This window comes from Fragaria vesca, linkage group LG2 (assembly GCF_000184155.1).
Source record: "Fragaria vesca subsp. vesca linkage group LG2, FraVesHawaii_1.0, whole genome shotgun sequence".
NCBI classification, from domain to species: Eukaryota; Viridiplantae; Streptophyta; class Magnoliopsida; order Rosales; family Rosaceae; genus Fragaria; species Fragaria vesca.
Genome location: NC_020492.1, coordinates 16874209 through 16900720, shown reverse-complemented (window position 1 = coordinate 16900720; position 26512 = coordinate 16874209). Strand labels below are relative to the sequence as shown.

Below are 26512 nucleotides of genomic sequence, written 5' to 3'. Positions count from 1 at the left end.
CGACGACGACGGCGGAGCTCCGTCGTGTGCTTCTAAATTTGTTCTCTCTTAGCTCGCTTTGGTAACGACATCAATCTCTCGGTGGAGGACGACATGTTCACCGGAGAGAGAGAAGAGAAGAGAGAGAGAGAGAGATTGAGGGAGATGAGTTGAGAGAGAGTGAGAGAGATGATCGTGGTTAATGTATTGCTATTTTTGTCAGTGGCATAGTATGTAATTTTTTAAAAATTTATGGGCAACGGTTTAAAGAATTTAAATGAGTGTATTGTTTTATCATCAAAGAACATTTGTTAACAGTTTTATCATTTGTTACTTCTAAAGATACTATTTTATCATTGGCCCATACAACATATGACAATTTAGAATAGGACTATAGAGGTCAAACACTCAAACTAGCTAATTAAGCAATACATTGAATACAATTGAATATTGGCAACACATCATGGGAAGATTTGGCTCATGCATACATTCACAATTGATGCAGCCAAATCTTCTTGCAATGAGTTTCATAGGAATTGATTTGTAATACCATTTAGTCATCATTTAGACAAAAGTTAAGTCATTAAGGACAAAATTTAAGTTACCAAAAATAGAAAGGAGTGTGGATTACAATTTAGGAAGTGTAGATTTCACATCCCTTAAAAAAATGCTGACTATGAATACGAAGTACACAAATCACTTAGGTTGTTGATGCAAATGCATTTCCGGCTGTGAAACATGATATGTAAAAATCATAACTCATATAGAAAGAAATGAGAATGCATCTTTCAAAAAAAGAAAAGAAATGAGAATGCATCTTTCTCTTCGTTGAATGAATTATTTCACTGTTTGTACCTTTTATATAAGAGACACGTACTCCACTTTCTGAAGACACAAAAACAAAAGATGATGAATCCATCTGCATCCTCCATATTTCTAGTTCAACTCGTTTGTTTTCTCGTATTCCTTCCAATAAGCCAATGCAGCAGCCCAGTTTTCTTCCCGATGGATGAGAATCTCATCGAGCAAACATGCAGAAAGACACCAGACTATGGTACCTGTGTCTCTTGTCTTAAATCGACTGGTGGCAGTAAGATCTATTCTGCAGATCGCATAGGCTTGGCGGAAGTAATGATCGATGTAGTCGGGCTTAGATCAACCACTGTTCTTAACAAAGTTGAGGAGCTTCTTCACAATACACCAGAAGATCCATCTTTGCAACACTGTAGCAAACAATACTCATATATTACATCAACTATGGTTCCGTATGCCAAGAGCTATGCTTATACGAACCCTCGTGCAGCAGGATATTTGATGCATGGCATTCACGACTAGGCTGGGAAATATTGTGAAGATTTATTCAGAGGGTCGTCTCCTATTACTGACCTTAATCTAGGTGTCCAAAAGGTTGCTGCTATTGCTGAAGCAATAATAGGGGAATTGGGTTAAACTCCATTGTTAAGCTTAAATAATTACAGGAATAATTAGTTCCTTTCTTTCTTGTGTATGGATCTTGTGAATTTTAATTCACTAACGATAATATGATGCTCTTAAAATTATGAGATGGATCAATGACATATTGACATGTCCACCTTGAGTTCGTTATTTCTTGTGCTCATTTTAAAGCTCCATTAGAATGTATGGTTTATACAAGTATCACCCCCGTCGATTAATCTAAGCACTCAACAAAAGTATCAAAATTGATCCTTTCTATTCTTTGGGGATCATGACAAGTCATGCGAGTGAGCAACTAAGCTGACTGCAACAATTCCCTTGCTCATAGTCTCCCAACTGATGTATATTTACAAGACATTTTCCTTGAAAACTATATGACGACCTTGATTAAACTTGTATGGAACTATTTACATAACCAGAGTCGTTTTGAAATACATGTACACATGTAACCGCTCTTGTCCCCTTTGATTGGGCAAAAGGTACGCTAAACTATGAGATGTTGGCTGGAGGAAGACAAGATACATCACTGCCAGAGCTTTCCATGGCTACAAAAGTATTGTGTTTCGTATTCCTTCCACATCGACCGGGTTTCAGTATCACCGAGGTCTATAAATGGGGTGTTGGGCAAACCCAATATCAGCATTAAACCGAGCACCGTAGAATTTGATGTATGGTCTAGTCGGGTTTCGTGTACTCTAGAAGCATGTGTGGTGATCTATAAATCTTCACCAGTGTCCAGTAAAGGATCTCTTCAATACCAAGCTCACCCTCAGCTCTGGCAGCATAAATATCCTCACATATGGCCAACAACCTGCAACAAAACCAAGAAAATTTGACATTAAGTTTGTATAGGAACTGAAGTGGTTGTAAATGAAACTTGAACCAAAGTTTCCGATCAAGGTTGCTTACCTATCGCAGGAGGGAAGATTTTCATAAGGGATTCTCATTCTTAGGTCAGAGCACTGAAGTCTGATAAAGCGGCCAACAGCAAGAACAAATGTTATGTAGAGACCCCAGATGCTGAACTTGCTTAGCGTGTCGCCGAGAATACCCTCTGAATTGATATGACAGTAACATGCAGGTCAACAACACCATCAAGATGAAAAACACAAATCATTTTAACAAAAATATGGGTCACTAAACCAGAAAACCAAGATATGCATTTGAAACAGAATCTGTCTGGTAAACTTACGTGGTGGTGTTTCTTCAGACATAATAATGGCCATGGGTCCTCTCAAACCACCGCATCCATTGACATCTGATGAATTGATGTCAAGGAAGGACCACCACCATGGGTAACTAGCACGATTTATAACGAGGTCTGCAGTGACGGAAATTTCCTGTATATTACCAACATTTGAGTAATCTTAATAAAGCATTCTGTGAAAAATACAGAGTGAGAGTGAGAGTATGTACCCCTGTTTCCAGTGGCCTGACATCACCAGAACCAGTTACACGCAAGTATCTTGGATAGACATTGTGTATCCTGAAGCTGTTGGTAGAGCCATTCAGGACCTTTTGTACATCTGATTGTTCTGGAAGATCCTCAAAACCAGGATAACTGTAATATTTCACAACTTCCTTGCCTTTGGGTCTCTCCCTGGAAAGTTCCCAAGTAAATCTTATAGCCATGTTGCTCTCCCAATCGAGGGACCGTATGAATCTGGTCTGCACGACATCGGGAACAAGCCACAGAACACTTGCATCAGCTTCACAGCATATCAACTGGACATCCTTCTTATTATATGGCTCCAAATAACCTTGAGGATCAAGATTAACATTAGAATTAACATCATCCCAATCGATCTTTTCACAGAGGGTGCTCTGATACAGGGTCAACCTTCCACCCGTTGTCTTAATATCAACTTGAACACTGGCATCTTTAATAGGATTTGCAATGTTTGTTGGGTTACCACTGCTATACATCTGTGAGCAGAGAAAACAGATTTTTATGCATTATTCGATAAAGCTACTATGAGAGTTAACAATTACCAGTGACAGGAACCAATTTCATGCTTGGTCAAACTTCTGTATATGGTTTCTCCAGATATTCTTTAAAGATAACTCACTTCCCTAAATTTTTCATTGCACGTAGTTAGTTTCTAAGGGGAAGGATGCATCAATTTGGAGCTTTGTCTTTTCTCTTAGCATTTGCGACTTGATGAATCTAATTATACACTGTACGACTAGGGGCTAGGAGGTCGGAAATAGTTTAAGATCCTTCATATATATGTGTGTGTGTGTGTGTGTGTGTGTGTGTGTGTGTTCTATGCACCTATCCTTGAATACAATGATTCAATTAACCATTGATTACATTCATTAAGCCTGCTAAACACAATGATTTTTTCCCAACTACTGTAAGGATAAGAATATGGGAATCCATATATTGTCAAATTTACTTACCAGCATTGGAGCCCAAATGACACAAATCAATATGAAAAACAGACATATCCCATTGCAACATTTGGTCATTTGTGTTTGCTTTTCTCCTTGTTTGTGCGTTGCTCTATTCAGGACTGCATCACATTTGACAAGGTACAAGCTTGCATGTATGTCCTCCAGCTGAATGAAAGCCACAATTTAGTTTAAGATATAAAGCATGCAAATGCTCCGGTCAAATCATATATTATAGATTTAGAAACTTACTTTCAGCCAATCATACATGGTCAAAGATGTAGTTGTGCATGACCAGTCAAGTGCACATCTCAATTCATAAAGGAATGGCAGAGCACGATATAGTCGATATCCTAAGTAATTAATTCGTGAAATTTCACTGGTCAAAAATTGACGGTACAAAGTGCTTTTATGAGGAATTCCATGTCTAAGTTGTATAGCTTGCAGTGCCAGAGATACTGATTTTGCAAGAAATATAGCACGAAGTGCTAATTCTCCGGCATGGTGGGAAGGCTCCATATACCAAGCATACTTTGTAACTGAATATGTGAAGAGGATGAGGTTGAAAAGGTAGTATATCACTTTTCCAGTGGCAAATGAACAGAGGTAGATTATTCGGTCAAGCACAATCAAGAAAAAGATAATCTGCAATGAAAACCACTTATTTATTAGCAATTAGATAACATCATATATGCCTTATTAACACATAAGAAATGCAATCTATTTCATATACCATATTCCATAGAGTAAACCACGAAGACAACATGATTACTTAAGTTCATTAGTTGAGCAAATGTGTTATGTAATGGATTTTAAATGAAAAAAAAAAATCACTGGTTAGTGTAAGAAAGAAATGATAGAAGAACTAACCATTAAGATGAACACAAACTCTTTAGGAAATTGATCTTCAAGCTGGTATACGTCAAGAAAGTCACTTTTATTTTTTATAACATACTGGTAGAATATGGCCACTAAAAAGAAAACACTTAGATCAGCACCAAATACATAGGCATAAAGATCAATGTCCTTTTTGCCTCCCCCGATAACAGAGAGTATAGGGTATGGGAATCCTATTTCTTCAACATAGCCAGCATGCAGGGCATTATGAATCTCCTTTGCCACATCAGCTGCTGGAGTTAGCGACTTGTACCATTCTGCCGAAGCACAGTCTGTTATGGGAGAGGCATATACCACCTCAAAAACGACCAAGGCCACATTTGCATTTTCTTGACTCCTTTCAATGCTTTGTACATGCACCCTGCTAGCCAAAGGGCATTGCTTAGGATCCTTTGCCTTACATCTTTCATCATGGATGAGTCTAAGCAACTGGTTTACTCCAGACTCAATCCTTTCCGGCTGTATCCCATCCTCTGGCCAGGAGCACACATCCATAGATACCTGAAGAAAGTAAGGAGGGGACTCTGCTCCCTGTGTCAGTGATCCCCAGTACCTATAGAAGCTTCTAAATATCAACTTTATGAAGTTTTCAAGTATGTGCTGCAGGTCCTTTGCCCTATCAGTCCTGCTATAACCAACAGGAACCTCTTTTCCATGGAAAGCATTCCTCCTATAGAGGTTGACGTCTGTAGAAGACATCCACTCGCCATCCTTTGCAGTTATAGAGCTCTGGATGAGGGTGAATAAGTATACAAGAAAAATGGGAAAAGAACCGACAACAAAAGAAGACGGGAGTTTATGCCCAGGAAATCCCAACTCATGCAGTAGCTCTGAAGCAATACCTAAGCCATAGTGCTGGATAATAATCTGGTATAGATACAGAAGCAAAATATAGACCTCTGTGTATATGAGCATGACAACCCAGAATATGTAACTTGGACCAGAATTGACACACAGTGCATACAAGAATAAAGCTGCCAGATACACCATAGAAAGCAAACTGAAGTTCCACAAAAAGACGATGACAAAGCAACAATAACAGACGACATCATTATTGGACCGCATGCGGGACCATATGTGACGGAAGATCCTTCCTAACTGCAGACTTGTGGCATCTGAACTCATATCAGACTGCAGGGAAGATGAACGATGAAAACTGGAATACTTTGTTTTCTGGCTCTCCATCTCATCATATACCCCATCCTCAGGAGAGTGCTCATGGATATCAGACTCTTGGTCAATATTTAAGAAGCTGACAAGGTTGTTAACTGCTTGATTTCCAATGGACTGTACCTGGGAAACACCATCACCTATCAGATGAACTGCTGATATTAGTGGGTTATCCTTTGATTTTCCTTTATCCTTCTCTTTCTTCTCTGAATCAAAAGCTGTACCATCAGCAACGTCCTCTTCAATTTCAGTGATCTCACAATGACTTGACTGCATTGAATTTCTCATAGAATCCACAACAAGGTTTTCCAGATTCCCTGTTGCAGGAGAATCATGCAATTCAATGTTAGAAGTGTCTCTAATTATCTGCTCCTTTTTCATGGGAAAACCTTCTTTATCAGGGGTCCCAGCATCATTATTCAAGTTAAGAGAAGTACTTCTCCTCCTTCTTAGGCCTTCACTGACAGGAGAGTCACCGCAGTTTGTAACCGAGTTCATGCTGTGAAGCTGGATTTGTAGGTTGAGCATCTCTGACTTCATCTTCTCCACTTGCAGGTTACGCTGGTGTTTCTTCTCCTCAGATTCACGAATATGTTGCAACTGTGCAGTTTTCCGTGCAGCTTTTTTTTCTTGTTCACGCACAATCATACCAATTTGTTCGGCTTCAAGATATCGAGACACATGATCAAACTCTTTAGAGGAAAACATATATGACTGAAGTGATACCAGCATAAATATGATAATTTCCACGAGAGCTGATCTTGCAGTTATCTTAAACCCATAGTCATATTTATAAAAGCCAATCATCTCAAACATGTAATCTACGTTCTCACACTTCCCAGAACAACCCACAAAAGGTGATTGATATGCAAGAGAGAGAACAATGAGAGCAAAATTATAAATGCGCAAGTACTTGAACATCTTGTTCCTTTTCTTTAGTATTTCAAGTCTAACCCGAAAGAAAACCAGCGCAAAAGCAAGATAACCAAGGTGCAGAATGTCATACTCAATAGTTCCAGTAATCAAAACCAAGGCAAGCACAAGATCCAGTAGATGGCAATAGCAGTAAAGCCTCACATAATCAAGGAAAGTCCACATGCTTTTAGTTTCAAAAGAGAGGTCTCTCCACACAAATGTATTTTTACATTGAGATATCATCTCACGGTACGTTGATGAGCCTGAGAAGCTGGACAAATGATCAGCACGAAGTTTGAAACAAGCAAGCATGAAGACTATAAAATAGCTTATAAGCATTCTGGGATCATCAACATTAAGTCCTATCACAGAAGCAGAACACCCATTAGTAACATAAAGTAAAGTGCATTGGCTCCACAACAATCAAAAGTTCAAAACTAAACAAACAAGATATAAGGTCAGGGAAAAACATAAACAGCATTTTCAATTTGAGACCAATCCAAGCAACGGGGCAGTAAACATACTAAAATATTAACTACCACCAATACTATTTCCAATAAGTCAAAGTTAAAGGATAACCGAGTATCTCAGAACAACATTGCATTTTCAAAGGCTAGTGTTTAAAAACTCAACCTTGATGTAGTGTCTATGGGCACATAAACATGTATATTTCAGTGTGTAAGTAAAACACGGCTAAGAGAGTAATACCTAACCAGCAGTACATGCAGTAACTGAAATACATGGTTGAGTTATTCCAGCAATCATGGCAACATGGATTAGTTGCATCAGGATGATTTGGAGGCCATGTACTCTTCCAGATGGCAAAGTACTCAAGAATGAGAATGGACGCAAACAGGAAGACGAACGTTGGCCATAACTTACGTATAATCTGCCGATTCAAAATAATACAAGCAGCAAGCAATGCAATGTATAGCATAGATATGGCATTCAACAAAGCAAAGCTTGCAAGAAGTAGGGCAATCATGTTTATCTCAAGACCAAAGAGATTGAACATATTCTCCAACCAGAATTTAATATAGATTTTTGAGATGAGCTTTTGTGTTTCAAATCTCTCCTTTTGCAAGGCAAGGATCCTTTTCTTGTTCCACTTATGACTCTCCTTGGTGCTTCCCCAAATGTATCCAAATGAATATTTGCCACTGCTACTACCCTTAGAAGTTCCTGCTTTTGGGGATGAGGGATTATGTGAATGCAACAGACTAGGGGAGAAAAATGGCCATGAATGGCTTCTCGCCCCTTCTTGCTTCACAGAAAATGAGGTTGATGGCCTGTTATCCTCACTAGGGATGGTAGCACTGATATTTGTATCTTCTGCTGACAGAAACAGTGGACAAGGCTCTCCCATTCCTTTGCTTAGAATAGTACTTGGCATCCTCTCCAACCAGTGGAAAACATTATACTGAAGGGTGCATGCAGCAATCACAAGAACTTTTCCTCTCAATCCAGATTCTAGACCCCAAAAACCAGGTTTAAACTCACGGAAACCCAAAAGAAGAGAAATATTATAGTGCTTTTGTCCAGGAAACATTGCTGCCTGGCTACCCAACATCTGAAAAAGATACTCAGCTGTTACTAGAAATCCTGTGTATGCCAAGAATGATTTAGACGGAATTCGTGAAGCTTTAGGTAAAGTTGAACAGATAACAAGGCCAAGGAGATACAAAAAGCTAGATGCACTAATTGGAGATAAAGATGCATAGAAAAATGCAATAAACAAGATCTTGTTGCTGTGCCAAATGAGAAACCGCTTTACGAACCCAAGCACTCCAAACTCTGTCAAATCAGGACCATCTGACCTGTTGTACCTACTCTGCCTCCTCTCATAGCTGTAAAGTTGCATCACAATCAAGACTGCTAGGGACTCCCAAACATTTTCCAAACATGAAGCTTTTGACTCATACCCCAGATAAAATTTAAGGTCTATCAACCTGGACAACCAAGCCTCAATGCTGGGGAAGCTGCTCAAGCTATAGATAAATATGAATACCATAATTGAATATGCTTTTAATGGGAACCACAGGCGCTTTTTTGTTCTCTCAACAAGTTGTCTTCCAATTATCCAAACGAGAAGGAGAAATATGTACCCAAATGAGATATAATTCGGTCTCATCAGGTAAACACTAACAAGAATAGTCAGAAAGGCAATGTAGGTTCCACATGATCGGTACATAGATAGGAACTTCTGTCCGATTGCACTGAGGAACAATGCTATTCTTCTCTCTGAAAAGAGAAAACAAAACAGCAATATCATTGATTCAAGTAATTTGACAGATAGCATAAGCAGTTGCAGTAGAAGTAAAAGACACTAGTACTGGTGGTCGTTTTCCAAGGTGAGTACCCTGTACAATGGGATTGACATTGCCGTTTTTAGTCTTCAATCAAACTCATAAACTGAATGAGTACAGTTCTCCCCTAGTATAAGTCATGATGGTTGGTCCTTAGCATCACAAAGTTAACGGCATATTTTTTCCAGGTTCATCAGATCTATTTTTATTTATCCAAATTTCATTCCACAACTAGCAGTTGACCAGTCTTTTGATCCATCCCAATGGATGCTATTAATAGTTATAATCATATAAGCAGTGGATAACTACCAATACCTATAAGAAATTATCTGCCAGAACAACTGGTTCGCGTCCACCCGATATTCTATTTAGTTTTTCTATCATACTCATAAGTTGGGTAGACAAACTATGGACTGCACTCTCATCAAAAGCCCAACTTCCCCTGACTCCAACTAAATAGTCAATTATCATTTGAAACTAAGTAATCAGACTGACCAGTCATTCAAGAGCATATGAATACTATAGAATGGACAAGAAAATACCATAAGAAGGATTGTCATGGCTGTAATTAGTGGACGAGGAGGCATACACTGACAACAGTACGGATTTGTTCAGACCAGCTTTCAAAATGCTAAATCCAAAAGGAAGGCTAGGGGTATGTTGCACAATCGCTGAGAACGAAAAAAGCATTTCGAAACCATGGTTATGAATTGCACAGAAGCAAGCAAGCAAAGCTATTTCCAAGAAATCCCATGAGCTTTCCTTTTCAAGGAGACCTGCAAAACTTCCATAAAAGATGATATCACTACTCATACATTTTTCCTTTTAGCAGCTAGCTCTTGCATTATATATACGACTGCTTTCATCAATTCACAAATGAACAAAGAAAATAATTGTGATTACCTAACTGCAATAGGACTTCTGCACTCAAAGAGCCTTCTTGCTCCAAACTATTGGAGATCGGATTGATCTGAATGATATACAATAGTGCAAAGTGAACCTCGCATAGGAGTATCAAAGACTGGCGTAATTTTCTGTTAATGTTGTGGCTCAAAAGATAGATCAAAAAGAACATCACTGAAACACAGATCAAAACATAACAACCAATAAGAAAATTGTCGCAGATGGTGCCACATTGTATTCTAACCATTAGTTGTCCAGCTAATTAACATATAAAAACATATGATAATAAGATTGAACAGCACCATTGCAACCATCAATTTTGTAATTTAAAACCAAGCTGTATAAATCTTATTTGAGACGTACCATACACTGCGTGGATGAAACCAGGTTTCATGGCAATGAGAAATATCAGCACCAGCATGATAGGCCGAGAGCATTTGCGCAGTCCCCAAGCAATTGTGGCAACAATCAAAACTTTGGTCTCTCCCTCGCCTGTGATTAAGGATTTAACAGAATTGCATACATGGAAAGTAGACTTGACAAGGAATGAACAAAGTCTATGCAGATCACTTAGAATCAGTGAAAAAGCAAAAGCTCTGTCAGTGAAGATGTAATAGGAAGAGAGTAGGGTAGCTATGGGAGCAGCATATTGTCATAATAGAACTAATTTCTGATATAATATCAGCTAGATATAGGCTGAGTTTAACGTACAGTGCATTCTCTAATGTCTCCTATAAGCTCTGAAAAAGGTTAAATAAAATAGTGTCCCCCACCCCTAGATTAAAAGTTTAGAAAGTGTAGAGCTACCAATTATTTGACTATTATGTTGATATTGAATTCAATACCTTCGATAATACTATTTTCATTTGATGATCGCCCTTCCTCATCAGACAAGCAAAGGAAAACCGAGTTGTTCACAAGATTACCCAACGCAACCAATATTCCAAGACAAAATTGTGCAAGCAAAAAGAATCCAGGTATGGGATAATGCCACAAGCCAACCAACTCCCATATGTCCATGTTCTGAATATGTAATGGAAATAGTTAGTTCCAATCATTTTCTGTAGATCAGACATAGACGAGTTCAACCAGAAAAGAGTACTACCTTCCCAATTTTCCAATTCAAGAATGTGAAGGCTACATTGAAGATATATGTGCTAACAGCCCACAAGAGAATGAAGACAAGAAGCAGCCCATTCAATCGATGCAAACGGAATAAGGAAGGGAATGCATATATGACGTAGCCAACATATGCAAGTAGCGCAAAAGCACAAACACTTGCAAAATGAAAACTCCAAAAGGAAAGAGCAACCAAGGATACCTATTCAATGCATCAGCTAAAACTGTTTATGAACTGAGTATACAAGAGTCAAAAGAGAATAATGTTATAACATCAACTTTTTTCTAGATACAAGCAAGCAAAACCATGGAAGTGACAAGTTGAAAAAATGTCTATAAAATGGGCTCCATAGCACCTAAATACCACCAACCCTTAGTCAGTCCCTAATGAATTCAAATAAACTCGGCAGATGTTATTTTTTGACAAAAAGTTCATGATATAAATTGGTTAAAGTAGGTCACCTCTCACAAGCCTTCAACCAAAAGATCTCAGCTTCCGTGACATTCAAATTAACCATTCCATTTGTTTCGGTTGCAATACCTATATTCTTATTTTCATCCTTACCTTAGCCTAGTTGTATAAAGTCCATCATATCGATTATATGTTCTGTTTTTCCAATTATATGCAATATCTCCTGTTAAACCCTACGTAATTAGCTTCTTTTCTTCTTCCCTTTTTCCTGCTTCTTTCTCTGCCTTCCATGGGTTTCGCCAACTCATATGATCATCCTAACCTTATTGGATGAGGAAAAATATCATCCTCGGCTTCTGAGTTAACTAAGAGCACATCATGTATTAGTTGCTTACTTGCAGAAGTTATGTTGTTACAATCAATAAATTTTCCGTTGTCATAATCTGAAACGATAAATCTTCGCCATAGAATTGGACAAGGAGCATGAGTTTTTCTACGAGTAATTTGCAACTGACAAGCAAGTGCTCAACTGCCAAATCAGGCTCACTTGATCAAAGCATTAAAAATATGTCACTCTCGGAAATAACTTCCCTGCGTGACTGTTCAAACTAAATTTATGCCTAATGCACCATGCATTAACCTCAAGCACTGAAATCACAACTACCTCATCTTCTCCTTATAAAGATGGCACTCTATGTGTCAAGTCAGTCTTATGTAAGATCAGAATTTTGTTCAGTCAAGAGGGAAAGAGGGTATCGGAGTATATACCGGAAAACCATATGTGAAAAAGTTGATACTGAAGGTCCGGAAAACTGCCCCTGTCAACAAAACATTTGTATGCCTTGCACCAGATCTGCAAGTAACAAAACAATTCAGTAAGCTGCAACACACATTTTAAAGCTAGATAAAAGCTGATAGATCGAACCAACTATCATCCGGCACGATCAAAGATATCAACTTAGGGTACCAAGACAGGCCTTCCTCCCATTTGGGTTAAAATATAAGAACAAAACTCGGTGATTGGTTAACTTCTAAGCAACGAAGGAAATGATCATAGAAGATGGTCTAATGTGAACCAGATGAATAGATATTATAATTTCAAAGAATATTACCTAGATTGACGAATGAAAAATGAATGCTTTGAGGGAAGAAGATGCTCCATCAAGTTATTTTCTTTCATAGACAAGATAAAATCCATCTCCTCCAGATCACATTTAACACAGGCTAACTGCATTAAAGGGCAAATGGGTCAATACAAAACCGCAACCAGCTGAAAGGAATGCATAAAGAATTTTAAGAACTGAAACAAATTGTAGCAAAGCAGAGGCATAGCAGACACTTGGTGGGTTAAGTACTGTTCTCTGGTGCCATAATCAAGAGTTCCGTGATTGCTAATTCAATTCAGAGCTATAGCTTAGTACTTTGGATTCATTTCAAACAGCCAGATCAACTAAAAGAATAGAACAACATCCTCAAGAAGTAAAATATAATGATCAACTTTCAAAAAATCTGAGTAGCGGTTTATAAGTATCCAGCAAATTATACTGGGCAAGATTTATAAAGCCATAAAACATAGGCATACCATTATGTAGAAAAGTACAAGAGAGAAGCTTGAACAAACTTCGGTCCATTGGGAACCTGAAGTTATTTTGAAGAGACCAATGAAATCAGCTACCCATTGTAACATAACTGGAAACTCCACAGGGAGCTGATACAGATAAAGCAAGACAATGTTGAAGCCTGCATACAAGTGAAAGGGCCTCCACCACCTTCAAATCCATAGATGAACCCATGAGAGAGAGAAACTGAATAAAACAGAGAGAGAGAGAGAGAGAGGCAACAATATTGGATAAAAGTGTAGATTTATGAGGAAATCACCTGAAAAGTCCTAAAAAATTGCTTGTCAAGGACCAATCCACAAGACCAACACAGCTCCCAATAAAAAATGGTAGAGAAACCCATGATGGATGGCTGATTCCAACAACCAGTTGAATAGCAGGCAACAGCAAGCAAGAAGCAACCCTTAGATGAGAACCTTCCTTGTGGAACAGAGAATTAACTCCGATAAGTTTTAAGACTTATACTATGAAAATCGTGTTCGCTCAATTATACATAAAGCAACTAATCAAGTACTCTGCACAATTTTTGAAACAGTTCACAGAGGTCTAGTTGGAGACCTATAGCATCATTTACATGAAGCTATTCAATGTATGATCTTGAATAAACTTCTTGTGAATAGCTTCATTTAAATGATGCTATAGGTCTCCATGTCCCTGGACAAAAACAAGCAGGAATATATAAATCTGAGCCATAAATTACTTACACACTAAGCGATCAACAGTTGATGAGAATTGTCCCCAACATGAATCATATGATGAAGAAAGACCAAATCTGTTCCCATACAAATCAACTAACGAAACAGCAACTATGGAGAGTTGAAGCACCAAAAAGTATACCACAGATGGTGATTTCCATGACTCAGCTCTTCAAAAGAACAGAAAAGAAGAAGAGTATATATGTAAGTATACATAAAAAATAAGTGCAGAAGTGATCTAAACAGAAAATAAAGACAACTCGTACATCAAGAATCCAATGAGCTTTCCCCACCACGCTTGTGCTATACTCCATATATTTCCCTCGATGGCCCATATGACCAGATATAGAACTTCAGAGAAAATAACAAATAAAGAAAATATGATGATGAACCACAAAAATAAAAGCCTCCTTCCAAAATGAAATCCTACAACATAGAAAAGCAGTGTTAGAAGTACTAAATTAGATTTGACACATAACAAACACCAAAATCTATTTTCTTTTTCTCCAAAAGTTACACCAATATCACCAAAATTGTTCAAAAAAAATCTAACTGATACTGATTAAATCTAAAATTTGATGCTAAGGACAGCACTCAAAATAAATTTCGGAAACTCAGTTTTCCTTTACTCTCAAGAAGAAGCTCACAACATTATTTTACCTAGAGGCTACATAGACTATAAATATGATAGCAATATATTCAATCAAGTTTACACAGCAGACTGTCAATTATATGTTTCAAATGCCAGCTGAATTTCAAATTCACAAAATTTAATGGGTATGGAGACACATACACCATTTGTGATGGAAACAAAAATAAAAGGAAAACGAATGCAGAATCATGCTGCTAGTTATAACTGAGGCACAAGACTGGGTTTCTGAGCCAATCAGAAATGTTCAGAGCAAAGCTGATGGAGTGAGTAATGCTAAAAGAATCTAACTAAGACTTATCATTCCGAGAAAAACTCCTTGCATATCGTACTATATTCGAAGGCAGTAATTAACAAGACAGTAGTAATCCATAAGCACACAATGCTTCTTCTTGCGTATACAGCTTACCTATTTTCGGGGCATGATATACAATAAGAAGAAAAGCTATCAAATCAACAAGAGAGATCAAGCTCCAGTGAATGCAAGCAGCTGCAAGAAATAAACAGGTAAATATCAATCAGAATTAGTAAACAGTATTTAAACCAACTACACACAAAATTAAACTGAGCTGATTCAAAGCAGGCAATTTTAACGGTACCTGCAAGCAGCAGCAGAGGCAACAGAAAGGTACCAACAAATCTGCCCATTTATAAATCAGTTGAATTTACAAAATGGGTTTTGGCCTATCATCGAATCCGCGAAAACCCATAAGCTAATCCCAATTCGAAATCTAATCCAAATCAGCTGCTTCTCCGATTTCAGAGACGAAGTCCTCTGAACTTTTCGCGGCAAATAAAAAAACGACCGTCGGAGAAGTAAGGGTTAATCCCTATAGCCTAGCTACCAGTCAGAGAGAGAGCTCCGAACTGAAAGTCTTTCTCTACAGCGAAAATGTCGGTATCATGCAATTTGAGATTGGGCAAACAAGCAACCCCGATTTCAAAAGAAGAAAAAAAATGAGGAAATTAATATAAGAAAATAGCAATGTGTTGACCAAAAGAGGAATAGAAGAGGGAATTTGGAGAGGGAAGTTTGGTTTCGTTTTGGGTTTTGTGGAGTCGGAATCTGACGCCACTTCTTACTGTGATTGGTTTTCGCGGGGAAAGAAATGGCGTCATTTGACGGAACAGATGTGCGTATCTAATTGGGCCACCTATGTGTCTCTGGATCAATATCAGGGCCCATTTGTCAGCGGTCCGTATTAATTTGGACAGCATTAATTCTCTTTCATCTTTGTCATCAGTTTAGGGGGTTTGTTCATACAAATCATACATAAATCTTTGATCCACGATAGAACTACATCCATGGTTCGAAAAGCAATATCGCTTGATCATTATGAATGAAATAAATGATGGGGTAATGGGTAGAAGGTGCTATGATTGTCCGACGAGAGTAGACTAAAAATAAAAATAAATGGAGTTAATATGACAATGATCAAATGATATTAATTCAAATAAAATGACAACTTTCGTGAAAGTTAACTTCACCAACGAGTTGATAATGATCAAATGACGTTCTCAATTGGAGCTAAATTTGAATCATTGTCATCAAGTACATAAAAATAAGATTTTATGATTAGAACTGTTGGTACTAAAACATATTGTTCGTATTGCAGACCGATTGAGTCATCTAACCACGTCAAACCAAGTAAAGATTTTAGTGAAAGTTCATATTTTTCAGACAACTGGTTCATTTGTTTGATATAATTTGGTGAGTAAAGTATCTCTAATTTCATTGAAATGTGATTTGAACAATCAGTAGTTAAGTTAAAGATTACAAAACAACAATGTAAAATGTATGCCAATAATAAAGATTTAAATGGAGGTTTAGGAGATGGGCAAGAACAGGAAACAATTGGCGCCGTCTCCAACCAAACAAGTGTTAGTATATGATTGGGTCACGTATGCGTATTCGGCTCAAATGAAACCAAATGAGCTGACTGAGCTCTTTCTTGCCTCAAGTATCTTATCCCCACTCTATTTCTCTCTGCCTCTCCTTGTTGTTGATTTTTGAGGGGTCCTCTGCTTCTCTATTTGCAGTGGAGTCTCTTAAACATGAACACCTTAACTTCAACATCTCTCTGCAATTATCAAGTTTCAAGATTTCCTTCTAACATTTCAAACCAGAGGAACATATCAGCAATTAAAACTTCATTTCCTAGCAAAATCTGCTTCAAAGTCTATGCCAATGTCAATGCCAATACAAATGAGCTAGAAGCTGAACCAAAACAAGAACAAGAAGCTCAACCAAAGGAAGCAACCAAGTCTTCTTCTAAATCAGCAACTGCTCCACTTGATCAGGACCTCAAAAAGGTTGGTTTTCTGAACTTTACTGGAGTACTGGGAATACTCTTGTGTGTGCTGTAAACGGCTTGAAGTTTTTGGAACTAGGTTGTAGAAACAGACTTGTTTTGTTAACTGGGTTGTCTTGGATAGGAGAAATCGTGTTATTGTACGATTAAGATGAATGTTGTTAAGTTATTTGATCAAGCATTTTTACCTAGTATTGGCAAATACTATAACAACAATATATCCTGGGTAAAAGGCATACATTTTCAGCTATAGTTTTACTAGCTACAAAAACATGGAAATAGATTCAGTATTTCAGTTTTTACATATCTTCATATGTAGCAGTAGTACAATAGATTGTTTTTCAGAGAGAAAGTTATGATGTTATAGAATTCCTCTCAAGATCAACGCTTTCATTTGCACAACAGGTTGTTCAGAAGACTGCTGCAACATTTGCACCAAGGGCATCCACAGCAAGCAAAAATCCAGCGGTGCCTGGTTCCGTCTTGTACACTGTTTTCGAGGTGCAAGCTTATGCCTGCATGCTCTTAGGTGGAGTTCTGTCTTTCAATCTCATATTCCCTTCAAATGAACCAGATCTTTGGAGATTAATGGGAATGTGGTCCATTTGGATGTTTAGTAAGTTCTCTTCCTCATAATTTAGCTGCAACCTTTTTATTCAGATAGGTTACTTTAGCTGTAGAGCAAATGATCAAACGTCTTGATAGATAATCTAACTAATGTTTGCAGCAATTCCTTCACTTCGTGCGAGAGACTGCTCGAAAAATGAGAAGGAAGCTTTGAACTATCTCTTTCTCCTGGTTCCATTGCTCAATGTGACAATCCCATTTTTTGTGAAGTCATTTGCAGTTGTTTGGTCTGCTGATACCGTAGCCTTCTTTGCCATGTATGCATGGAAGGTATGCAATCAGATCTATAAATTAGACATGTCCTTCAGTAATGTGTTGCTCTAGTTTCTGCTAACAACAGTTCTATTTTCTACAGCTGGGGTGGCTTCAAAGAGAAGAGTAGGAATCCACATTACTTGCTCTCTTCAGAGAACATAGGCCATATAGCCATAGATGAACTTTCTGAATGGCCCCTAGTACAAGGAAATATTGTACATTTTGAGGACACATTGGAGCACTAGCACTCCTCATTTGCACAACAGAGATAGCAGAATTTTTTGGGATATTAACAAATGAAAATACAGTGAACAACGTAGTGCAATGATCTGTTTGTATATACAATGTCATGAATACTACTCTTTCCATACAGATCTCTGCTTGTTCTGGAATCTAGAATAGAGAAGTTCAAAGCAAATAGATTTCAAGCTCATCATACACTAGTTTATAACATAACTAATACTCATCTCTTGCACTACAGGGAGTAAGAAATGGATAAATATCAGAGCCAGCAATAGGGGTTGAATAGTAAGGCAAACCTGCCCTTCCATTCCTCAAGTTGAAGTAGTTTTGTCAGTTTGTGTGGATGTAGAATGCTAAGAGCAAAGAAACTTACTTTTATAATATAACATTCAAAATCTCTACACGAAAACCCCTGGGGTTGACTCATGATTCTATGCATACTCATCATCACTATCATAATCTGAACCTGACTCATCGCTCCTTGGTTCAGTGAGAGTATTCATATCGAATGATGGCGATGATTCCATCTCGTCCATTTCAATAGTGTCGTAGTCCATCCGTTGCTCAAACTTCTCATCAGAGCAATTGAGAAGCCATCCAAGCGAGCATTTCAACCCTTTCCTTGTCACCATCTTATGCCTTGGTTTTATGGTGGATTCCAGACCATAAGTGAAGAATGCTGGGAAAGCAACCAAGTCATCCAAAGGCCTTTGCATCTCTTTCTGAAAGAAATCAAAGCTAAGTTTCATGATGTCAAGATTCAAAGCAAGCAACTGGGGACACCCAGTGACCATCTTCCTCATTTGTTCCAAAGAGAACCCACAATTCTTAAGGAAATCAACATGCTTCATCATGGGTTTATCACTCAGGCTAACAACCTGTGGCATCTTCTCAACAACTCTACCAAAGTCCTCTGGACCCAAATCAATAACTGACTTGAGTGAACTTTGTTGACTGACAAGCTTAGGCTTTAGGTCAATTCCTATGATCTCAGGATATTGTGCAACAACAGAAGCAAGTGATTCTTTTCTAACGTGAAACTCCAAAAGAGATTCAATATTTGGTTTCACCCTCTCCTCCAATCCAAACCCAAGAATGTGAGGCCGCTTCTCTATCAATCTAGCCACCCCTAACCTTGGAATACCTAAGTTTTCAAGATACTCAACAAAAGGCTTGATCACCCTTCCTACACGCATCCCCAAAATCTCAGGATATCTAGTTAAAACACCTCCAATCTCTCTTCTTGCAACCCCAATGCCAACTAAATAAGCTACCGACGTGCTCATAGTTCCCTCAAGCTTGAATCCCATCAATTCTGGATATCTTTCAAGTACACGAGGAATATCATCGGGCTTGATATCCATTCCTTGAAGATACTGGACCACCGGTGCAAGGTCAACTACCACACTAGCATGTAAGACTTGCGGATATCTTCTCAAAAAATCAGTGAAAGTGGATTTCCGAACACCCAATTTGCCAAGATAATCAAGCACAGGAATCATGTTCTTCTTCACACTGCAGCCTAGAACAAGTGGATAGTTGTTGATGTCTTCAACTGTAAGCCCAAGGCTATGAAGAAAATCCACACGCTCCCTCATAACTTCAACGGTAACAGGAAGCTCCAACCCATCAAGCTCATCAGGGACAATACCAATTCCTCGTAAGAAATCATAAACCCGGGCACGATTCGCCACCTTGTCATTCCTCATATCTAATAGACTAGGACGACTATACAATGATGAAGGGCCTCGTTGTCTCTGACCCAAACGACTGGACTTTGTACTTGACACAGATGAATCTGCATATCTGGTCGCCTTTGTTCTACCAGCATCAGAATGCTGACATCTTGTAATCAACCCAACCAACTTCTCACGAGAACGGGGGATTTGAGGCGATATGGAAGTAAACTGGAGCTTCCATGCAAGTGCTGGTAACTCTGGATGCACAAGCAAAAAGCTGGGTTTTGTAACACCAGTATAGCTTATGATCCTCATACTCCGAAGGTTTAAATTTATCAATGAATCTGTTAAAAGAAAAAAAAGAAAATATAAAACGAATCAGCAACACAACAGAATACCTAGTTCATTCAAAACAAATCATCCTGGCAAAAGGAAATGATGGCAATGATTTGCCATAGGCAAGAAAATGAATCAAATTTCATCCTTTGGGTCGTATATATCTTATCTTCTTACTTATTTGAACAATGGACTTCTAGGAATGAATCTAGGAATATAAATTATGAAACATACCAACTCTAAAACTCATGTCCAACTTCAACAACCAAATGTGGAACATAGTGCTTGTTCCATCTCTATTATCAAGTATAACACAGAAAATCTGGGTTTTCTATAGTGAAATTTGGGAAGCCATTATCTTTGAATAACAGAGACAACCCAGAAGAGGGAAAATCATAGGTGTTTGGTTAACTATGAAAAAGAATCCCTCTTTCAACTTCTATCCAATAAATCAAAACCAATTTTAAAAGAAGGCATGCTTTAGTTTTCTGCTACCATATAAGCATAAACCCTCACAACCCAGAAGACTTACCAACTCTTTAGGATTCTAAAGCCATAACCTTATCATTTCCAGTTCCCTTTTATCTACATTATAGTCACTGTACTGTTCTCACCTTGTAGAAACTTGCACATAAAGAATAAGCAGCAGCTTACCTGTCCGGCGAGTAGACCCAGACCCAGTTTTAGGTTCAACAGCTCATCCAGGCTCGTGGAGCTTATATGAACTGGGCAGCTCACTAACTGAGAATGCAGAGACGAAACTGGCGCTGCCCTTTTTGTGCCTTATCCCACATCCTCTAGGCTAAACGGGTTCGGGTCACGGGTCAAAGCAGATAGCTTAGAATGTGGACCGTTGATTTGATCCAACGGATCATGTTATTCTTTTCCTGTTTATTAATACCCAGAATATGGAAGGTGGTAGAATCAGTGAGAAAAAATGGCTGAGATTTCTGTGCCTATCTTCTTCTTCTTGTTAAGCTTGCTTTTCTTCTCTGCAATATCTGAGGCTTCCAAATGCTCAGTTCAAGGTTAGTTCTTTGTTCATCTTTTATTGTGGGCTGGTGCCATAAGCTAGTGTGATTTGTGATTCAAGTGGGTGTTTGTGAATTTGTAGAATTGGTTTGCTGATGAGTTAAACCTTAGGGTTTTTCTAGTTGATTGTTTGTTTTATTTATGGGTTTATGTGTTTAATGCGCATTTGGTGGGTTTTGCTTCATTCCCAGATGGTGGATTTTGAGATTTAAGTTTATTTTTGGTGTAAATGTTGACGCAGAGTTTCCTGTGGTAAGGAATATCAGTGAGCTTCCGCAGAATAGCTATGGCAGGGGAGGTTTGGCACACACTACTGTTGCAGGGTCACTCTTGCATGGCTTGAAAGAGGTACAGTGTTGATTTGGAACTTGGTTTAAGAAACTATGCCGTGTTGGTGATGTTTTGAGAATTGAAATGGATACCGTTTTCATGTGACTATGTGTGTAGACTCTAGCGTTTTCTTTGTGATGAATGTGTTTAGATTCGAGTATCGGTTTTTCGGGGGGGGGGGGGGGGGGGGGGGTGGGGGGCAGGGGCAGTATGTAATGCAATTGCTGGCTTTACAGGTTGAAGTTTGGCTGCAAACACTTTCTCCAGGATCAGGCACACCGATACACAGGCATTCGTGTGAAGAAGTGTTTGTTGTCCTGAAGGGTAGTGGAACTGTGTACCTTGCACCAAACTCACATGAGAAGTACCCTGGAAAGCCACAAGAGTTCTCTATCTTTGCAAATAGCACATTTCAGATCCCTGTTAACGATGTTCACCAGGTAATTTAGGCTCTATGAATCAGTGTCCCTGCCCTAGAAGTTTCCATCGTCCATGGCATTGATTCAATTGATGTACCTCATTTCCTATTCATAAACTATTAAAAAGTAACCAGGCAAGTGTGTCCATAACTGAGTTTTATTTTAGGTTGTGGATTCTGGATTGGATCAAGGAGTTGCTGATTGTTTTATTATCAGTGGTATTATTCTCTAATGGATTTCACAACTACTTTAATGTGGTCTTGCTTATTTATCCTTTGTATTGTCTTCCAGATCCGTAATACAAATGAGCTCGAGGATTTGCAAGTGCTTGTTGTCATATCTCGTCCGCCCATTAAAGTGTATGATCTGTCTCCCAACTTGTTTGATATTGATCTGTTAGATTGCTTCATGTTCCTTCTACGACCATGAGTTATATGATACTTCTGTGCTCTGCTTTTATTTTGTTTTAAACTTTTTCGTATCTACTAAATTCCCTGAATTCAGGTTCATATATGAAAACTGGTCAATGCCTCACACTGCATCCAAGCTAAAGTTCCCCTACTATTGGGACGAAGAATGTCTTGAACTGGAACCACCTCCAAAGGATGAGCTGTGATATCTGAGACCTTGTATACATCTGGTGTAAAGCAACTAGTATCATAATCTTTGACAAGAATGAGTACAAAAGTTTTGCAGACTTTCAAGTTTGTTCATGTATGGTAGATTGTTGTTGTGACCAATGCACCTAGCTTCTGAATGACCAGCTGATCTACAACCTATAACATCATGCTACTGAATTATTGTATTGGGATGCAATGATCAAAGCTATCTCTTATTTCCGATCGTAAGAAATTATTTTCACAGGATTGTGCAATGTATATCTTCAGGTAGATTTTATAGGTCGGTTCTACAACCTAAACATTTTTTTGTTGATTCTATAGGTCAATTAGAAACATGGGAGTCTTTCTAACGAGGATTCTAAAGTTGAAGACTAGTTGAGTACTATTAGGTTTATGGTTTAAAAGACCCATTTTTTGATCACATTTTGACATCTTATCTATTTAGTTTTTAGGTTTATATGAGTAAAATCATTTCTACAAATTTTCAGCCAATTGGTATTTGTTAAAATAACAAATTAGATCAAATTAATTAATGAACCAAATTTGTCAAATAAAAACCGTTTAAGTTCACAATTAATAAGTCACACATATGAATGCCTTAACAATTTTCAATATAACTGAAAATTTAGAAAAATGATCTAGTCATAAATACCTATAAACTGAACGGTCAAAATATAGATATAAGATTGAAATGTGAGATAAGCCGAAAAATCTTCAACAAGTCCTCAACTTAAAAGTTTTCATTAGAAAGGTTTCCTTAAAAACATTTTATGTTATAAAACTCAGATTTAAAAATGGGAAACTTCTATTGAAAAACAATAAGATGGTATTGAGACTAATGTTAGTAGTGATGGGCTGCTCTATGTCCCCAATATCTATCAACACGACTAGGGATCACTTACAAAGCTTAAAAGTTCACAAATTTTCTGATGATAAATTAAAAGCACAAGACATGAGAAAGAAAATGATGCTACAAGAAATTGTTTAAATGAAAATCTGAACAATCATTTCTTTTTAGTCACGCTTCTCCTTGCAGCTTCCTTTTCTGCAACAAGAACACAGAACTCTGCACCAAGCATTTTATATATGGGGACCTGTTGTTTAAGAGAAATGCTCAACTCGACCGTATCCATGATCACTTCAGCCGTAATATTGAAACCTAAAGCAGACAGTACGCGAATAGCGTTTGCAGTCCTGACGATGTTCTCTCTTGTCTCCTGGGGAGTGTAGCTTCTTTCTTGCTCTTCAGGGCTTAGAATTTTTTTATCAGATTTGGCACTCTGTTGTTCGGAATTGTTCACTTGATCCACAACCATATCGTCTGTAATTTCAACATGCTCACCAACCCAAATGAATCCATTGCAGCCAAGAATAAGGTCAATTCCATACTTATCCAAATTATGGAAATGTTGTTTGCGTCTTTTCACTAGATAAGGAGGGACTGTGAGCATCTGACCCCTTCCAAGCTGCAATGAGGTTTATCATTCAATTATAATCATTGTGATTATTAAAAGGTCATTCAGAGAATATTACTAGGGGTTTAAAGATTACTAGGAAGACAAACCTTTCCATACTTCTGACTTCTTGCTTGGAGATGTAAACCATCGTATTGAAAACCACGAACTTCAGCCTGACAAGGAAAATTATTAGAGAGATGGAACAGAATATCAATTCATCTTTTTCTTCAATTAGGACAGTTATCTATGCCACAGGACTTACACAAATGACATCGTTCTCTTCAAAAATAGTGCGCATGTTCAGTTCATCCAGAGCAGTTCGACGCCTCTAGCAAACAAATGAGTGTAACTTAAACGAGGGAATTGCATGATAAAATCGGACATCACAACAGTTGTGCGTTCACAGAAGGGCAATACATGCTGTCTCATAGCTCTCCGTTTGTAATACTACTATACATGCATCATTTGACAATAAGCCGCTTTCCCATTTAAACAAATAGAAACTTTACCATATCCAATAAATAAAATTACAAACATAATCTTATAACTTTTTAGCAAAAGGCAGTAACTAGAGGAGCCTGCATACAAGTATAGGCGGGAACTTAGAGTAAAGGATGAACCAAATCAAACCTTACCATATTTACATATTAGAGGGATGATGATAGGAATTGTGCCAGTTTCTATAATCAAGTTAATTCCAATTATGTTCCTTGAATAGAAGTCGCATTTGTGTTACAAAACAGACTGGTACAAAAAGGTAAGACTTAAAACAGCTAAGGCATCTCACAGATTTACATACACGCTAGTGCACAGATGATTAAAAGAATTCCATTGTCTGTCTTAACATGTCAAATGCAAAACTGGCGATCTTGTTTTCAATCTAATCACTATGTTGGTCACCGGTCAGTAATAGTTGATTGGGCAACTTCTAGTAAACAGCAAACTAATTAGCTTTTACAAGCATTTTGTACCACTAGTCAACTATTTAGCAACACTAAGACTTGAATCTTTGATAAAAGGAGTTCACTGCTGCTGATGTATATTACGCATAAGACATCACCCAGATTAAACTCAGACAGAATCACAGATGAATGTATGAACAGACTTGCATGCCTTAGTTAACATTGCTATCAGTAACAGGAAGTCAGAATCAACATATTAAAAACCAAACATTTAGCAGCCCAATGCAACTCTGTACACCATTCTTAGTCCACTATATAGCAACAGTGAGAATCATATTTGCCAAAAAAACTTCATCGCTACTGACACATAATACAATTCGGCTAACAGTATTACCTGGATACCATCAGGTAAGTTCATCGATGAAAGCATCAACACTGCATCATGACTATAGTTTATCTCCACTCTCCAACGTTTCGGAGCAACCTGAACAGGAATTCATGATCAGCAAACAAATACAATCACCAAACTCAAACGAGATTAAGCATTCTTTTCATTTACCTCAATAACACGTCCTACAATAATATCTCCAACCTCTGGTTTATACCTACATCATATTTTCCACAACTCAATCATCACAAACACCAAAGCAAACCAAAACAAACCAAAGAAAAACTCAAGCACATTGAATCAGAGACTACCTAGCTCTCAATGAACGCACATAAACCAGCTTATTCACCCTCTCGACGACGCCGCAAACCGTCGCAACAACCTCGCCGTTAACTTCAGACGTCCCATGTCCCCTGAAATTACACAAAATCCAAAATTACCCAGAAGCATTTTCGAACAAAGATCACAACTTTACGAAAACCCAAAGCCGAAATTTCACTAATTCAAGCAATTTAGATAGAGATTTGAGGTGGGTACTTGAGAAGTCCGTCTTCGTGGTTAACGGGGATGGAATCGGCAACGATAACAGAAGCATTGGAATTGGGTTTTGAGGATAAAGACTCGAGCTTTTCAAGAGCTCTCTGAAGGCGAACCTTCTGGGTTTGGTTCAAGGAGACCTGCAACCCTCTCATTTTGAAGCTCGCTGTTTAGAAAAAAAAAAAAAAACCCTAACTAAAACCCTTCGCCTGAGATTTTAGACTAGATGAATTGGAAATTGAGATCCACCGATTAGGGTCCGATTAGAAACCCGAGCCCACATTAGAATGGACACCGTTGTAGCTGGGCATGTTAACTAAATTGGGCTCACTATTATCATCATTCTGTTCTAGGATATTCTCTATGTGTGCCTTGGTCTTATGCCAATAGAATATGTAGTTAGACTAGATCTATGTATTCATATCCTTACCATATTGGTATTGTGTAATTCCCTATATAAAGGGCTCCTATCAATGAATAAGATGATTCTCTTGCTATCTCTTTGTCTCTACACTTTATTCTTCATCACGTTATCATGCACTTTGTTCTAACCCTAGAGCCAATAGCCCACCATTTTTTTTCCAAACCCTAAAAACCAAAACCCTAAAATCGGGCAGCCTTGTTTTTCCCGATTTCCGACCAAAATTCCGACTGCCCTCCGTCGGAATTTTATATCCCCATAAAGCTCTCTCCGCCCGGATCCAACGCCGCCGGTCTCACCTGAGAACCGGCCGGAAAGTCTCCGAACCGGCCGCCGGAAAATTCCAGACCGCCGCCGCTACCGACCACAGGTTCACCACCTTCCCTTGCTCCGATCAACCTGAAATTTTGACAGAAGCTTCCCCATCCAGAGCTGCTCCTC

The 26512-nt window shown here is 38.2% G+C and overlaps 5 protein-coding genes across 5 annotated transcripts; 2 read left to right on the top strand and 3 right to left on the bottom strand.

Moving 5' to 3' along the window:
• Positions 1-1736: 1736 nt before the first annotated feature.
• On the bottom strand, positions 1737-15583 carry LOC101301158. Its single transcript, XM_004290644.1, has 21 exons — positions 15113-15583; positions 14923-15003; positions 14131-14290; positions 13878-14034; positions 13429-13589; positions 13133-13319; positions 12663-12778; positions 12319-12403; positions 11121-11340; positions 10865-10969; positions 10383-10511; positions 10020-10193; positions 9659-9892; positions 7519-9051; positions 4699-7172; positions 4081-4473; positions 3838-3996; positions 2851-3360; positions 2627-2774; positions 2344-2488; positions 1737-2245 (listed from the first exon to the last, which is right to left on the bottom strand). The coding sequence occupies exons 1-21, from the start codon at positions 15159-15161 to the stop codon at positions 2110-2112; spliced, it is 7356 nt and encodes a 2451-aa protein (XP_004290692.1). The 5' UTR covers positions 15162-15583; the 3' UTR covers positions 1737-2109.
• A 958-nt stretch (positions 15584-16541) lies between these two features.
• Positions 16542-18101, top strand: LOC101300872. The gene is made up of 4 exons (XM_004290643.1): positions 16542-16826; positions 17231-17441; positions 17553-17722; positions 17808-18101. Exons 1-4 carry the CDS (start codon positions 16569-16571, stop codon positions 17832-17834), a joined length of 666 nt encoding a protein of 221 aa, XP_004290691.1. The 5' UTR covers positions 16542-16568; the 3' UTR covers positions 17835-18101.
• A 2-nt stretch (positions 18102-18103) lies between these two features.
• On the bottom strand, positions 18104-20716 carry LOC101300585. The gene is made up of 2 exons (XM_004290642.1): positions 20620-20716; positions 18104-19973 (listed from the first exon to the last, which is right to left on the bottom strand). Exon 2 carries the CDS (start codon positions 19942-19944, stop codon positions 18382-18384), a length of 1563 nt encoding a protein of 520 aa, XP_004290690.1. The 5' UTR covers positions 19945-19973; positions 20620-20716; the 3' UTR covers positions 18104-18381.
• Positions 20717-20897: 181 nt separating this feature from the next.
• Positions 20898-22439, top strand: LOC101300303 (auxin-binding protein T92-like). The gene is made up of 5 exons (XM_004290641.1): positions 20898-20993; positions 21239-21345; positions 21564-21767; positions 22038-22105; positions 22251-22439. Exons 1-5 carry the CDS (start codon positions 20903-20905, stop codon positions 22360-22362), a joined length of 582 nt encoding a protein of 193 aa, XP_004290689.1. The 5' UTR covers positions 20898-20902; the 3' UTR covers positions 22363-22439.
• Positions 22440-23241: 802 nt separating this feature from the next.
• Positions 23242-25885, bottom strand: LOC101300015 (exosome complex component rrp4-like). Its single transcript, XM_004290640.1, has 7 exons — positions 25651-25885; positions 25425-25526; positions 25285-25330; positions 25120-25209; positions 24086-24151; positions 23931-23996; positions 23242-23832 (listed from the first exon to the last, which is right to left on the bottom strand). Exons 1-7 carry the CDS (start codon positions 25803-25805, stop codon positions 23371-23373), a joined length of 987 nt encoding a protein of 328 aa, XP_004290688.1. The 5' UTR covers positions 25806-25885; the 3' UTR covers positions 23242-23370.
• Positions 25886-26512: the final 627 nt, after the last annotated feature.